This window comes from Bubalus bubalis, chromosome 13 (assembly GCF_019923935.1).
Source record: "Bubalus bubalis isolate 160015118507 breed Murrah chromosome 13, NDDB_SH_1, whole genome shotgun sequence".
Classification (NCBI taxonomy): Eukaryota; Metazoa; Chordata; class Mammalia; order Artiodactyla; family Bovidae; genus Bubalus; species Bubalus bubalis.
Window position 1 is genome coordinate 10,333,005 of NC_059169.1, and position 17,763 is coordinate 10,350,767.

The 17,763-nt window shown below is 38.4% G+C and overlaps 1 protein-coding gene across 5 annotated transcripts in view; it reads right to left on the reverse strand.

The window, feature by feature from the left end:
- PCCA (propionyl-CoA carboxylase subunit alpha) overlaps positions 1-17,763 on the reverse strand; it is a 363,650-nt gene that overhangs the window by 339,312 nt on the left and 6,575 nt on the right. For all 5 annotated transcript variants that reach the window (XM_044927096.2, XM_025262608.3, XM_025262607.3 and 2 more), the window contains exons 2-4: positions 12,615-12,692; positions 8,227-8,274; positions 8,050-8,118 (exon numbers count right to left, since the gene is read on the reverse strand). In XM_044927096.2, the coding sequence (XP_044783031.2) occupies positions 8,050-8,118; positions 8,227-8,274; positions 12,615-12,692 (195 nt within the window). The remainder of the gene's footprint in view (positions 1-8,049; positions 8,119-8,226; positions 8,275-12,614; positions 12,693-17,763) is intronic.

Here is a 17,763-nt window from a genome sequence, read left to right on the forward strand (position 1 = left end):
TTTATTTAAATAAATTTTATTCTAGTTCCTATTACTTAGGATTTTTCTAACAATATATATAATAAGTCATTTTTTATTTTCTGCTTACTATCTTTGTCCAGATTTTGATTTCCTAGTAACTAGGCTGGTTTCAGAAAAAAGAAATGGAAATCTATTTTTCTTTCTCTAAGTCTAGAACAATATAAATAGTGTCAAAATTTCTTGCTTCCTGAAAATTGCACAGATTCCTTGTGACAGTCTCTAGGACTAGACACTCAGAGTTCTTTAGTCATTTTCTACCTTACTTTTCTACCTTAGCGTTTTCAAGCACAGGGCTGTGGGCCTATCTATATGTAATCACTTGTCCAATTTTATAAACTGAGCAAAACAAAATACTCAGTAATTTTAAAGGCTTTCCAAAGTATGTTAAACCCCACTTTCAATACTGTATTAAACCACCAGGCAATTAGCCAGGATAGATGACTTAAATATCCTTATGAACCAACCAGTCCTAAAAGACACTATAGAACACTCCACCCAGCAACAGCAGAATATAATCTTAAATTCACGTGGAACGTTCTCCAGAATAGTTCATATGCTAGTCCATAAAACAAACATTAAAAACTTTTAAAGGATAGAAAAAGAAAAAATACATTCTCTGACAAAAGCTGAAGGAAATTAGAAACCAGTGACAGAAAGAAATTTGGGAAACTCATAAATATGTGAATTAAACAAAATTCCTAAATAATAAGTGAGTCAAAGAAAAAATCACCAGGGGAACCAGAAAATACAAGGCAACCAGGAGTAATGAAAATACAAAATGTCAAAACACGGGATGCAACTTAAACACTAAGAGAAAGATGTATGGTGAAACCCCTATATTAAAAAGACCTCAAAACAACCTAGTCTTCTATCTTAAGAAACTTTTTTAAAAGAGCAAACTAAATCCAGAGCAGGCAGAATGAAGGAAACAAAAACTATGAATGAATCAATGAAACCAAAAGTTGGGTCTTTGAAAGATCAATGAAACGGAAAATCTTCAGTTAAATTGACCAAGAAAAAAATGAAAAAACTCAAATAACTAAAATTTCAAAGGGCTTCCCTGGTGGCTCAGATGGTAAAGAATCCACCTGCAATTCAGGAGACCTGGGTTCAATCCCTGGGTTGGGAAGATCCCCTGGAGGCGGGTATGGCAAACCCAGTCCAATATTCTTGCCTGGAGAATCCCCATGGACAGAGGAGCCTGGCGGGCTACAATCCATGGGGTTGCAAAGAAACAACACAGGAAGGGAAGAGACATTACCACTGGCCTTACAGAAATAAAAACAATAAAGAAATACTATGAACAATTATTTAACAATAAACTAGGTAACTTAGGATGAAATGTCTTCCCTAGAAGGAAATAAACTATAGAACTAACTCAAGAAGAAACAGGAAATCAAGAGATGGAATTAGTAAATAAGAAACTACTCACAGGGACTTCCCTGGTAGTCTAGTGGCTAAGACACTATCCTCCCAATACAGGGGGCCCAGATTTGATCCCTGGTCACGGTACTAAATCCCACACGCCACAACTAAGAGTTTGCAAGCCACAACCAAGGATCCCCCAAGCTACAACAAAGACTGACGATCCCTCGAGCTGCAACTAAGACTGCCGCAGGCCAGTAAATAAACTTTTCTTAATGTTAAAAAAAAAAACTACCCAGAAAGAAAACCTCGGATCTAGATGGTTTCACTGGTGAGTTCCACCAAACATTAAAAGAATAATTAATGACAACTCACAAACTTCCAGAACAACAGAAGATGAGGAAACACGTCCCATAGTATAACATGAAGACAGAATAACTCATACCAAAACAAAGACATCAAATGAAAAGTATAGACTAGTATCTCTTACAAATATGGATGAAAAATCCTCTACAAAATACCAGCAAACTGACTGCAACAAAATACGCAAAGGACTATATACATTATGGCCAAGTGTGATTTATCCCAGGAAGGTAAGGCTAAACATCCAAAAATCAATTAATTAATATAATATACCACATCAATGGAATAAAGGATAAAAACCACATTATCATCTTGGTAGACACAGTGAACACATTTGACCAAATCAAACACCCAGTCATGATAAAAACTCAACAAACTAGCAGGGCACTTCCTCAACCTAATAGTGGGAATTGATGAAAATCCCAGAGCCTAAATCAAACTTAGTTATGGAATACTGAATGTTTTGTTCCTCCTTTTAGGGGGAAAATAGAGTACCTGCTCTCACCACTACTTTTCAATAATTCTGAAAGTTAAAGCTAGGGAAATTAGGCAAGACTATAAAATAAAAAGCATCCAGTCAGAAAAGAAAGAAGTAAATCTCTCTCTCTTTATACATGACATGATCTTCTAGAGAGAATCCTAAGAAATCTATTTTTTTAACTATTAGAAATAATAAGGAAGTTCAGCAAAGTTGCAGGACCCAAATCACTATATGAAAATTAATTGTATTCCTATATACCTGCAATTAAAATAAAAACTGAAATTAAGAAACTGCAATTCTAGGGAATTCCTTGACAGTCCAGTGGTTACAATTCTGCACTCCCAATACAGGGGGCATTGGTTCAATCTAGGGAACTAAGATCCTGCAAGGCATGCAGTGCAACCAATAAAAACAGAGAGAAAAGAAGAAGAAATTGCAGTTCTAATAGACCAGAAGTAATACTAAAATACTTAGGAATAAATATAGCAAAGTAAGTGAAACTCACTCTCTGAAAACTATAAAACTGTTGAGATTAAAGCAATGTAAGTAAGTGGAACAACATCAGATGGAATGTCCATGCTCACATATAGGACTCTAAAATGTTAAGGTAAAGATACTTCCTCAAATTGATCCACAGATACCACACAATGCCTATCGAAATACCAGCAGGACACAGTGTCCCACTAGGACCATTTTCCACTCATAAACCATTCTCCACAAATCTTTTCAAAGTAATAAGGGCCTGGAGAATGACACAGAGAAGACAATTCACAACTTGCTAAGAGGCTTAACCCCTATTTCGCTCTCTCTGGTCCTGACCATTTCCCACTGGAGGAGTTTTCACTGCTGTTGACTCTGGCTTCATCCCTGGAGGTGGTTGCACTAACCTCACCAGTACTTACAAACTGTTCTCCTGGGCGATGCCTGCCTCTGAGACTGCTCTGGGTCAGCCTTCTCAAAGAAAGCAAGAGACTGTCTTCAACAGAGGAACAGGATAGCATACTATTTTAAGATAATCCAATAATAAGCAGACTAGATAGAAAAACCACAAACCCACCCCAGAAGCATCTAAAAATTCTAGATTAAATATAACAAATTTCCTCTAAATGAACAGTCTGGTTTACAAGAAACCATAAGCAATCCCTAGGGATCAAAAACAAAGAAGCAGCTAAACGTCAGACAGTATCCACTAGAACCAACACCACTAATCTTGGAGAATGCAAGCGGGGATCTGGGTAAACTAGAGAACTTGAGTTTTAACTCTCCGAGATCGGAACCATGTGTGAGCTGAAGATTTGAAGGAAAACTCCTACATAAGGCCTTGCTGCTCAAAGATCACATCTTCAGTGAAGGGGGCATCAAGAGGTGAGGGGATGAATAAATAATCTACTAAGTAGGGTGTAGACAAATACTATCAGCTGTGCTTCAAGGTTAAGGAAAAAGTCTCCTCAGGAAATTAGAAATCATGAGCCTGTGTAACAGAAGGAGGGGTGTGGGAGAGAATGTGTGTATGTGTGTGTGGGTGTGGGTGTGTGTGTGCATGTGTATAGTTCATCTTGCTTTGCCCATCCTAATAATTCAGCAGCCTTCATGCCAAGAAACGAATATAAAAATTAGTCAGTGACACCCTGGAGTGATCGGCAGAAGCCAATAGAACCAACACACAACAGGATTACATCTGCAACCCAAACCACGCAGAATTCAACGTTAAAGACACCAAAAATGGCATCACAAGACAAAATCTACATGCATGAGGAAATAATCCATTGAGAGAGAAGAGTCAGAAATAGAAACAGGTATGCAGGAACTTGAAATAATATGACAGAAACTTTAAAACTAAGTTAGGCTATAACTAAGACATGGAATGACTCAGATACACAAGAAAAAAAACACAAAACAAAAATCAGGCAGGGAATTCCCTGGTGGTCCAGTGGTTAGAACATGAAGCATGTAAGATTCTTTCACTCCAAGTAATATTCAAAACGCTGACCTCTTGAAAATAAATACTAAAACATATATATCTGAATAGCATGCCTTGTTCATAATATCAACATTGTAAAGCTGGCTAGATATGGTTAGATATGATGCTAACCTTTGGGATCAAGTGTTAAAAAAGCAAAATATGCTGTTAGAGGAATTCATGTCTTTGTCTTTCTTGGGACTGGAGCAGAAACCAAGCAGCAGATGTGGCCCTATTGCCGAGGCTTAAATCAAGCTCTGAGCATTCTAACCATCATGATTATTATCCTGTTTTTACTTATAGTATCTTTCTAGAAACCGACTTACAGAAAGTCATATTAAGAGGAAGTTTTGACTTGAGCAGGCATTGCTTGCTTCCCTTTGGGAAGCCTGGCAAATCTTATTCTAAACTATGCATCATAATCTTTGGTTAAAAAAAAAGTGGCTAAAAGTTTTTAAAATATAAAAACTACCACCTCTACTTCAGGAAGGATAAATGTCGAAGATTTAAAACTCACACCAACTCTTTTGAAAGCAGTTTTGCCAAAGTTTAGAAAATGTCCACAAAGCTAGGAACAAAGTACTCAAAGAACATGAGTGAACAAAGTACTCATGTTCTTTGAGGTAACAGCTTACAGAAGCAGACTATGGAGGATCACCAATATTGAAACATAAATAAATAGAGAAGAGTGAAAATATAAGTAATTTTGGACTATCCATGTCAACAGTCACCTCCAGGAGAACACAGCATAGAGAATGAACTATTCTATGATATGAAAAAGAAAATTATAAGTGAAAGGTTGCTGTTAGGCTTGAAATAAAAACAGTGACTGTCCACAATTCAGACACTTTTCTCTCTCAATTTAAGTATGAATGAAAACATGGCCTGAGCTAGATACACTGAAAATAAAAACATGATGACAAGAGTGTCCCAATTAAAATTAAATTAAATTTTTTTTTAAATGAGAAGAGTGAATTTTAAATCTACTACAAGCTTGATGATAACACAAGCTTTTTCTGGAGGAGTTTACTATTGGTAAATGCCTTTGTTTATCAATCAAGAATGACATTAAAGCAATAGTTTTCTCACTATTTCATGAATATTTTGTAAAGATATAAACTAATGAAACTATCAGTTAAAACAAATTATTAGTAGAGAAGCCAGAAATGAATAGTCAAAAAAAAAAAAATCAAACGATATGTATGCAAAACAAGTTTTAATTGCTTGATTTAATTATTTTAATCAAAAGATAGTATTTTAAATGTAGGGGCCAAAAAAGGAAGACAAGACAAAATGAAAGCTAGTGGAGGTGATGGAATTCCACTTGAGCTATATCAAATCCTGCAAGATGATGCTGTGAAAGTGCTGCACTCAATATGCCAGCAAATTTGGAAAACTCAGTCAGTTTTCATTCCAATCCCTAAGAAAGGCAACGCCAAAGAATGCTCAAACTACTGCACAATTGCACTCATCTCACACGCTAGTAAAGTAATGCTCAAAATTCTCCAAGCCAGGCTTCAGCAATACGTGAACCATGAACTTCTAGATGTTCAAGCTGGTTTTAGAAAAGGCAGAGGAACCAGAGATCAAATTGCCAACATCCACTGGATCATCGAAAAAGCAAGAGAGTTCCAGAAAAACATTGATTTCTGCTTTATTGACTATGCCAAAGCCTTTGACTGTGTGGAAAATTCTGAAAGAGATGGGCATACCAGACCACCTGACCTGCCTCTTGAGAAACCTGTATGCAGGTCAAGAAGCAACAGTTAGAAGTGGACATGGAACAACAGACTGGTTCCAAATAGGAAAAGGAATACATCAAGGCTGTATATTGTCACCTTGCTTGTTTAACTTATATGCAGAGTACATCATGAGAAATGCTGGGCTGGAGGAAGCACAAGCTGGAAATCAAGATTGCTGGGAGAAATATCAATAACCTCAGATATGCAGATGACACTACCCTTATGGCAGAAAGTGAAGAAGAAATAAGAGCCTCTTGATGAAAGTGAAAGAGGAGAGTGAAAAAGTTGGCTTAAGGTTCAACATTTAGAAAACTAGGATTGTGGCATCTGGTCCCATCACTTCATGGCAAATAGATGGGGAAACAGTGGAAACAGTGGCTGACCTTATTTCTGGGGGCTCCAAAATCACTGCAGCCATGAAATTAAGACGCTTACTCCTTGAAAGGAAAGTTATGACCAACCTAGACAGCATATTCAAAAGCAGAGACATTCCTTTGCCAACAAAGGTCCGTCTAGTCAAGGCTATGGTTTTTCCAGTGGTCATGTATGGATGTGAGAGTTGGACTATAAAGAAAGCTGAGCACCGAAGAATTGATGCTTTTGAACTGTAGTGTTGAAAAAGACTCTTCAGAGTCCCTTGGACTGCAAGGAGATCCAACCAGTCCATCCTGAAGGAGATCAGTCCTGGGTGTTCATTGGAAGGACTGATGCTGAAGATGAAACTCCAATACTTTGGCCACCTGATGCGAAGAGTTGACTCATTGGAAAAGACCATGATGCTGGCAAAGATTAAGGGCAGGAGAAGAAGGGGATGACAGAGGATGAGATGGTTGGATGGCATCATCAACTCAATGGACATAGGTTTGGGTAGACTCTGGCAGTTGGTGATGGACAGGAAGGCCTGGCGTGCTGCGGTTCATGGGGTCGCAAAGAGTCAGACACGACTGAGCAACTGAACTAAACTTCTGAATAAAATTTTAAAGTCACAAAGACTGAAAAGTCTTTGCATTAAATTACTATATGATAAAAGCTGACATTACCAATAGGTCCTATTATCAAAAGTAGTATGAAAGAGTTAACTTATCAAAGTACAACTACTTACATTTCATTCCATACAGTTCCAATAATTTATATACTTTCCCCACGGGATTTTTTTCTCCTCATTCATAGTTTACTACTGCTACAAATGCCTGCTGTGATAAAATATCTCCAATAAAATTAGTTATCATTCACCACTTTATGCTATACCCTCTTTTGCTCACGTCCAATCAGCATCATCTTCCATTTTTTTAATCAAACTTTCAGCTGAACACAGTACAGCATTTAGGAAGGTCAAACAGTCAGAGCACCCCCTTAGTGACACAGAATTACTCTATGGGGAAATATGCTCCCATAAGGCAGCACTGTATAAACATTTCATTAATAACTAGCTCTTTTACCTTTCTCATGCTCTGCCTAAATGTACTTGGCGACCAGAATCCCTCTGTTGCTGCTGCTGCTGCTGCTGTCGCTTCAGTCGTGTCCGACTCTGTGCGACCCCAGAGACGGCAGCCCACCAGGCTCCCCCGTCCCTGGGATTCTCCAGGCAAGAACACTGGAGTGGGTTGCCATTTCCTTCTCCAATGCATGAAAGTGAAAAGTGAAAGTGAAGTCGCTCAATTGTGTCTGACTCTTCACGACCCCATGGACTGCAGCCCATCAGGCTCCTCCATCCATGGGATTTTCCAGGCAAGACTACTGGAGTGGGGTGCCATCACCTTCTCCGAGAATCCCTCTACAAACTATTTATTCTAGTCTAACTCCAGTGTTCTTGCCTGGAGAATTTCAGGGATTGGGGAGTCTGGTGGGCTGCCATCTATGGGGTCGCACAGAGTCGGACATGACGGAAGCAACTTAGCAGCAGCAGCAGCAAGCTTTTAAAGCCTCGAAAATAAAATAGTTAAGACACATATTGAAGACATTATGAGGCTTCCATTGTGCTTAATACAAGATTAAGTAACAGGTATTTTTTAAATTGTGTACCTTTTCAGGCCAACAACAACAAAACCCTCCATCTTTCACTTTTTTCCATTTGATCCAAAATAAGATCCTAACTCAAATAAAGCAAATATACTTACAGAACTAGCATCAACATCACTGTGGATGGCAACCGTCTTGATGCCCATCTTCTTGCAAGTTTTAATAACCTATATTAAAATACATTAATGTTATCTACAATAATAATGTATGCTTAAAGGGATTTAATAGTAAAATTCACAGAGTAAAATGAAAAATAAGATTAAAATTCCACTCACCCGACACGCAATTTCTCCTCTATTAGCAATAAGAATTTTATCAAAAGTCTAAAGAGAGGAAAACAAACACATAAGAAACTGTTAACTCTCACGATGAGACCAGAAAACATCAAGCTTTGTCTGCAACACTTACCACTGGGCATAACCCTAACAAGCACTGCTTCCTACATGGTATCAGATACTATGCACGTGTTCACTTACAACCAGGCTACTACTAAACTCATCTGGCAGGATCTGGCCTTATAATTTACCCTGTCAAAAAAGTATCAATTGATGAGGTTCAATAATTCAAAAAGGAACTACATTTCTTGCCAAAAGATAATCTTCAAATGAGATTTCAGAAAACTAAAAAACTTTAGTTAAAACTGCTTGAGAGTTTACTTGATTGTTTTCTAAATTCAGAGAAATTCTAAATGTTATGTTTCTCAAAGTCAAGTCTGATATAATTTATATTCCATCTCTTTGGGATTGGGGCATAGCATTAAGTGCTATTTTCAACAACTCAGAACAGATAACTAGTTATACTTTTACCCAAAGAGTTCCAGACCACACAGGTTATGCTATTTGAGTATAATGTTGAGTTAATGCTATTGAGTATAAATGTTGAGTATAACATTAAGTATAATGTTAAGTTTGAATAATCACATTTTGAAACAGCTAAGGCCACATAATAGAAAAAGATGTTCCATTTTGTGTAGGGTGAGAGACCTAAATTCTAAGCCCAACTCTGCCATTAATGACCTATTTCACTCTAAGTAAATCCATCTCTCAGGACTGCAATCTCTTGATTTCCACATAAATAAACTGATATAGCATTCTAGTGGGAAACTATTTAACAAGGTTCTCTCCTGACTCTAGAACTGAACAAGCTACTCTTTTTAAAGAAATGCACACGAACAATTGTGAGTAACTTGGATGCAATACATTTTAGTACACAATGATTGCTGGGTTAGTGAACTGTTACATGTTAAATGGACCCTTTTTTAAAGTTTTAGTCATATTACTAAAAGAGAAGTTAAAGGTATATATGATCTTAAAAGTACTCTTGAATAACTTAAAGTAATATGTTAACCTGAGAGCAAATTACAGAATCTCAGAACTGCAAAAGGCCTTTCAAGTCTTGACTGAACCTTTATACCACACATGGGCTATCACACCCAACTGAGACAAGCCTCCACCTGGGCCCAAAAAACACCCTAATCCCACCTAGGGCTTGGAGCTAAAGTCGTGTGTGTGTGTGTGTGTGCGTGTTAAGTCGCTTCAGCCTTGTCCGATTCTTTGCGACCACATGGACTGTGGCCCAGCAGGCCCCTCTGTCCTTGGGATTCTCCAGGCAAGAATACTGGCGTGGAGCTATAAAATCGTGTGTGTGTGTGTGTGTAAAATCATGTATGTGTGTGTAAAATCATGTATGTGTGTATGTGTTCAATCGTGTCTCTTTGCGACTCTATGGACAATCACTTTCCAGGCTCCTCTGTTCATCGGATTCTCCAGGCAAGAATACTGGAGTGGCATGCCATTCCTGCTAAACAGTAAGCATATACTAAGAAAACCTGTTCCTACTTCCCTGAACTGTATCTTCAAACACCGATTAAATATTAAGCCGACTACCTCAGATAAAAGCAGCACAAACACTGGAACTTATACGTTAAGCAACACATTAACAACAAATTATAATAATATTACAGGGAGTACAAATTCCATCCTAATTTCTATGGAAGGAGTAGAATGAAGGTTAGGAGCTAGTCTGAAGCCAGCCTGGCCCAGTTGGAATCCCAACACTACCATGTGTTCCTCTGTGGACAAGCCAGCCTACTGGACACTCATTTCCCAGTTCGTAAAACGGGAGTAAGAGCTACCTGACACGGAGGTTCCAGGAATCTGAATTCACACCGTAAAGGCTTTAGTGTAGGGCCTAGCTTGCACTATATACTCAGTATGGGTTAGCTGGAGTGTTGTTCTTCGATCCTTTGGGCGGCAACCAGATTACAAATGTAGGAGTGTGCTTCTGTCTCATGGGGACAAATCTGTGCCAGCATGGCTGCAGCGCTCGCCACATCCCGACTCCTCTCTGTTCAGGGCTCCTGACGGTTAGTGTTCTGCGCACCTTGACTGGGCCACAAGGTGTCCAGGTGAGACATTTTTTCTGACGGTGTCTGTGATGGTGTTTCCAGATGAGACTAACGTGTGAATCAGTGGACTCGGTAAAGCAGACAGCCCTCCCCAGTGTGGCTAGGCACCATCCAGTCCATGGAGGGCCTAACAGTAAAACGTGGAGGAAGAGAGGACTAGTTCTGCCTGCCAGGTTGAGCTGGGACGTTGGTCTTCTCCCACCCTTGGACCTGGGACTTACACCATCAGCTTTCCTGGTTTCCAGACCTTTGGACCTGGACTAGACTTACACACCAGCTTTCCAAGGTGTCCAGCTTGCAAACAGCAGACTGCAAGGGACTGCTCAGCCTCCTGAATTAGCTGTGTTGGTCTCCTAGTTGTGTCTGACTCCCTGCAACCCCAGGGACTGTAGCCTGCCAGGCCCTTCTGTCCATGAGATTCTCCAGGCAAGAATACTGGAGTGAGGAGCCTTTCCCTTCTCTAGGGGATCTTCCTGACCCAGGGATTGAACCCAGGTCTCTTGCACTGGAGGCAGATTCTTTACCATCTGAGCCACCAGGGAAACCCAGGAATTAGGTGAGTCAATCAAAAAAAAAAAAAAGAAATTTCTATATGTCTCTCATTGGTTCTGTTTCTCTGGAGAACCCTAACAGAGGACTATTAATGGATTACCAATAGTACACAAGTTCAATAAGGCTAATACCAATTAATCTTCCATACCTAAGATTTTAACTAAATAACAAATGAATATGGTTCAGCTCTTAGAAGGTAAAAACAGGGGTACATAGTAGGGACACCCAGGTCCTTGCCTCAAAGGCAACAATTACTACTCGTTTCCTGAATATTCTTCCAGATAGGCTATGTGTATAAAAGAATATACGCACTAATAAATTTAAACCAACTTTTTTTTTTGGCCACATGACACAGTTTGTGGGATCTTAGTTCCCTGACCAAGGACTGAACCTTCGCCCTCGGCAGTGAGAAAGCAGAGTTTTAACCACTGGACCACCAGAGAACTCCCTAAACCAACTTTACACCTCCCATCTGCTTCAACCAGTACAGGTAAATGTCAAGTGCATTTGATAACTTCAATGTACAATACGGCACAATCACAACAAAGTGTGTTACGCGCTACAATCACAACAAAGTGTGTTAAGTGCTGTGTTAAAGGCAGCAAAAGCAGAGAATGAAGAGTATGTGTTAATAAGGCAGTGACAGTGAAAGCAGATGGTAACACAAAAAACTACAAGTAATTTTTAAGATAGCTCAAGCAAAAAACACAGTATGGGGTACTGTGGCAAATAAAGCTGGGGGAAAAATGCCCGATTAAGAAAGGATTTATAAGTCATTTAAAGACCTGGGACTGGGACCTCCCTGGTAGTCAGGTGGTTAAAATTCCACACTTCCACTGCAGGAGGCACAGGTTCTATTCCTGGTCAGGGAACTAAGATCCCACATGCCTCTCTGCATGGCCAAAAAACAAAAAATAATAAAATAAAATATAGGAAAGTTAATTTCACCTGTTTATTTTTAATGTGGCTATTAGAAAATAAAAAATTATATATGTCCTCCAATTGTCTTCACTTTACATTTCTATTGAGCTACAGTGAATATAGATCCTTTATTCTCCAAATTTCAAGATTCTTTTGAGTAGTTTTGTATACTTTGGCTATTTAGAAGAGCACTTCATTCTCAAATAATCATTCACATTAGCTCTACTTTAATGACATTCGATTTGAATCATCTCTTCTTAACCAAAACTCTTCTTCTGCCTCTTTGATGCCTTCATTGTCACCAAATCATGTTTTACCTCCAATCACCACTTCCAGTTCCTTTATTCCTCCATTACAGGCCTCAGACATTATCATATACCAAGATTTTAACCAGAATTCCCTTGTCCCCAAATTTACAATACCCATAATTGCCTTCACTCAAAAATAGTTAAAATATTAAGTAAATGAAAAAAAAATTAATAGTTTAATCAAAATCTCTCAACTGCCTAGTCTAAGAAAGAAGGTATTAGTGATCCTGCTGAAAACAAAGGAAATACGTTGGGAATTTATTCAATTTGCGGTATAGGTACAAATAAAAAATTAAAGCCTCAGGTTGTGGTCCACAATGAAAAAAGGAACAAACGCTGAACACCTATAAAACCTATGATGTATGGCAATAAAAAATGACACAGCATCAATAAAATGGAACCTGCCCGGTGAACACAATGTGGAGACAACAAAACATTTTAACTTAGCTGTCCAAACTGGTTCTGAAATACTTACTTTTTCATTAGAATCATATCCAGCTGAACAGAGAGTACGAGACACCACTAAGTACCGTCTTGAATAATGTGGAACATGCTACCAAAAGAAAGGGAAAAAAAAACAAATGAAAGTGAAATAAAGGACAGATACTTGAATGAGCTTTAAAAATATTTTTCAGGGTAATTCTTCCAGTATGCTTCTGGCTACAGTGTTTCCTCAATCAATATATGTAGTTCTATGCAATATACCTTAACTATAGAAGGTAAACCCCAACTAGACACATTCCCTTGGCACACATGAAAATCCAAAGACATCAAAACAATCTCCAGAAAAGTGTAAGAGTCAATGGGTCAAATAAAATCTGAAGAAAAGTCTTTCTGATCATGCAGACAGATATAGCAGGATCAGAATGTCACATACCACACAGAACTTTATACAACATGAAACAAGCGTCTTGGCTTTCAAAGAGCTTCAATTTTAACAGGGCCCAGAAAATAACAAAATATTTTTTATTTGCTAATGTCTGACACATGATTTCTTATTTTACTTATTCTGGTATTAATGTGGCTTGGCAGATAAAAATGAAAAGGTTAACACTAATAATCAAGTTCACTTTAATTCATTACCATATATGTATGTGGAAAAAAGTGTATCTTAAGCCTTTAAAACATTAAGAAGAATCACTAATCAAGGTTATAGCAAAGGTTTAAGAAAATAATTTACCCTATAGTCACTGATGAAGGTAAATCAAGAAAAAAGCAGGGTGAGGGTGGTGGCAAAAGCCAAAACAGCAGAACAACTCAAATAGGAAGCAAATAATTCATAACAACATTTTAAAATGAAAAAAATGAATCCAGTTATTTTTTTTAGAAGTATCAAGCGCCAAATTACAAAATGTAATCTTTATGTAGAAGTGAATACACTTTACAAAATAAAACCTAGTAAAACTTACCACACCAAGTAAAAAGGACTGGTGATGAATAATGAGCTGAAAATGGGAAAAAAAACTGACTTCACTACTGTCTCCCTTTCCCAGACCAAAACACTCTTACATTTCTGTAAGCATCCCTGTGAATTCAAACTCCAATGTAGAAAACTGAGTCTCAAGAATTTTAATTTTTCAGAAATGTCAAGTCTCGGCTGCAATGGTAAGAAAATTTAAACACAGATCTGGTAAAAGCATTATTAATTTTTTTTATTTTGAGATAATATAAATAGTGGCACTTCCACATTAATACTAAACATCTGTGCAAAGAGAGGATTTGGTGTTTAAAAAAAAATGTAGAAAGCGGGGTACACCACCACTTTTTTGTGATAAAAAAAAATTCAGTCTTCCACTGCCCTCAGCAGAATAGCTATAATCTGGCAACTTTACTCTCACATCAGATTTAACAGGATAAAGGTAACACCTCCTCACTTAAAAACCATATATTGTGTTTATAGCTTAGCCAACGCAGAGGGCAAACTCAGAATAAAGAAAAGGTCTTCCCTAGTGGCTCAGTGGTAAAGAATGCGCCTGTCAATGCAGGAGGCCGGTATGCAGGAGGCGGGTTCGATCCCTGGGTTGGAAAGAACACCTGGAGAAGGAAATGGCAAATCACTCTAGTATTCTTGCCTGGGAAATCCCATGGACACAGGAGCCTGGCGGGCTACAGTCCATGAGGTCACAAAAGAGTAGGACACGACTTAGCAACTAAACAACAACAACAAAGAAAAAAAGAAAAGCAAAAGCTACCTGGGATTTCTCACATTTAGTCTGCAGCAAGGCAGCACTCGGATGTTTACACAAGAAAGTAAACAGCATACCAGCTTCCTAACAATTTTATAAAATGAAAACAGTTTACAGTTTTACCAATTTTCCCTAATATCATAAGGCACATAACAGGCAGTTGTAGGAATATGTCAAAATATCCTTTCACAAAAGTATATACAAGAAAGGATTTTACAAAAATCATACATGTGTCTTTAATTACTAACAAATAAAAGGCATAACTGATTCCTGATGGCAAAAGCCAAATGTGAGTCTTTCAGAGACAAAACACAATCTGGGGTAGACATTTTAGGTATTCTAATTAGCTTTGGGGAGAGTAAACAGTGATGTTTATGTCTGGGGAAGGGAACACTTCCCAGCATACTGCCTAGAACAGAACTCTGGGAGAAGAGATCAAAGAGCCTGAGTTCTAATCCTAGCTCAGTCTGACACTACTTCCAGGACTAGAGCAAACCACTTTAACTCCCCAGGTGTTTTTCTTATGTGCTTACGTGCTAAGTCACTTCGGTCGTGTACTACTCTGTACGACCCCATGGACTGTCGCCCACCAGACTCCTCAGTCCATGAAATTCTCCAGGCAAGAATACTGGAGCGGGTAACCATTCCCTCCTCCAGGGAATCTTCCCGACCCAGAGATCGAACGCGGGTCTCCTGCACTGCAGCCAGATTCTTTACCATCTGAGTCACCAGGGAAGCCCAGTTTCCTCTTAAGTCCCTACTAACCTACACCACTGTCATTCAAAACACAAAAGCTTATTACAGAGATTCTAACATGCGTGAACATCTGACAATTATGAAGAATATGCAGTTAACCCAAACTGAACGTGTGGTCCAAGAAGATGGTAACACGGATCTCACTGCCAGACTGCTCCGAGAGCAACAAACACTGAGTTGTTTGGTAGAAATGGAGCTAATTTCACAGATTCCAATAAACATGACTGAAGCATTAAGTTTCTAGAATACCTTTGGGAATAAAAGCCTCAGGATTCTATCTCATCAGATGGGCTCATGAAAAAATGGACTAAACTGAACTTGGTCCTCAAGGGACAGTTTCTAACCCAGAAGAATCAAACATCTCCAAGTGGCCAAGCTCTGGGAGAGGTCTGGGTCAGCTGACTCAATGTAATCTACATTTACTCAGGAAACTGCCAATAACATAAAACTCAAATTTTAAAATGTCTACACCACACAGTTCTTGAAACTAAATCTAAACTCTATTACAAACTCTATTAACTCTAAAACTAAACTCTAATACAAATCATTGCTGTTGTTTAGTCGTTAAGTCGTGTCCATCTCTTTGCAACTCCACGGACTGTAGCCCGCCAGGCTTCCCTGTACTTCACTATCTCCCAGAGTTTGCTCAAACTCATGTCCACGATTACAAATTACACCTGGCCAAAATGTAGGAGACAAGCTATAGCAGTATCGATCGATCAAATTGGGTTTGTTTGTTTTTTCATCTTTTTATTGCTATTTTTAAATACTTGGTTCTGACGATCTAACAGACTATATTTTACCACCATTATCAAAAAAAAAAAAGAAAAAGAAAGCATACAGCTTGTATACAAATGAATTTGTGATAACTGGACCCCAAAATTGAAAAACACAGGTGCCCCTAATTAGCCAAGTACCTGGAAGAAGAAATGATGCAACCAGTCAGAACCTTAGCAGCAGAACACAACTACAGAGGAAAAACAGGAGTTTGAGCCATTCCCACAGCAAGCCCAAAGTGGTTTGCAGTCAGCCATATACTGCTCTCTTGCGCTCCTGTTTACCCCTGGCAGAGCTTCAACAAAGTTCAAAGCTATAATGTACACCAGTCAAAAATCAGATAATTTTGTAGAGCCACAACATAATTTTTTCAAAAAATACAAGGAATGAGTTGGTAGAAATCTGCTAATTTGGACCTCTACATAGAATTTTTTAATGTTTCTTATTTTTGTTAGGCATATAAAAAAACAGGCTACAAGCCCAGTCCAGAACTCTTTAAAGGTAATACAATTATGTAAAGTTTAAAAATAAAATAAAATTTTTAAAAAATAAATAAATAAAAACAAAAACAAACAAAAATAAATAAATAAATAAAAAATAAAGGTATGTCCTAGAATAAGAGTTCAAAGGAAAAATGTTAACCAAGTCCATCTATAAAGACCGTTTAGCCTATCACAGCTGAAAGGAGAAAGGTCAGTGTGTGCAAAATGACTTCCAGAGAACACACTGCTCTGCTTCTCTTCTGCAAGAATGAAGATTTTCTATAGTTTCCACACTTAGATGAGAAGCACCAGCTAACAAGGCAGCACGTGGAGGTAGCACGACCCTCTGAGTTCACCACAGAGGTGAAGACCCGGGTCAGCGCTTACTCCACTGCTTCACAGGTACACAACACTGAGCAAATAATTCCTCTGGACCCCAGTTTTCATCTATAAAATGTATAACACGACACCTCCCTTGCTTTCCTACAGATCTGTCTTTAAAAAACAAACAAAAAAAGCCCAAAACACACAAGTCTTTATAAACGTAAAGCACCAATGAAATGTGAGGTATTACCCAACAACTAAATCCCATTATGCAGCTGTAAGTTTCTTTCTTAAAATTATCCCAGACCATTTGGGAGTTACCATTAGAGTAATAATGGAGTAATTAAGAGCTCTGATCTAGACTCAGATTCAGGCCCTGGTTGGGAAATTGGCTCAGCCATTTCTTCAGGAGTTTTTCTCATATATAAACTGGGCATAAAACCACTTATCTAGGACTTAACGCTGACGTGAGGATTAAATAAGAATGTGTAAAATGCCTGCACAATTTTGCGTATGTTATAGTAAGAATGAATTAACTATTAACCAAAAAAAGGGTACAGCTTTTACACAAACTGTTCAGAGGCCTTCCAACCATTGCCAACAGCGAAATACCCTTTTCTAACCTAAGCCAGCACCTACTTTCACATTTTTCTGCTTGTGGCCTCAGGTGGCAGCCCAAACTCACAAATCCACTAAATTCAAGCTTAAAGCACAATTTAAAAACTAAACCCTACCAAATCCAGAACTCTTAACATAACCACAGGGGCATTCAAGTGAATAATACTAGAACAACTCTACTGACAGGCTAACTCTTTAGAACTCTTAACATAACCACAGCGGCATTCAAGTGAATAATACTAGAACAACTCTACTGACAGGCTAACTCTTTAGCACAATGCATTCTACTTCAAAGAAGAAGCCATCCTCAAAACTATGGGCCGAAGGAGCAGTAAGATGAGCTTACCAAGGACAACAAAACACTTGTTAGTGATTCATCTTCAAAATTTCCAGGAAAAGCTCTCCTCCCATATTTCATGACACAGAGCTGGTAAACATGAGCCAACTGAACCTTTCAACATTTTAAGAGACGCAGAATGAC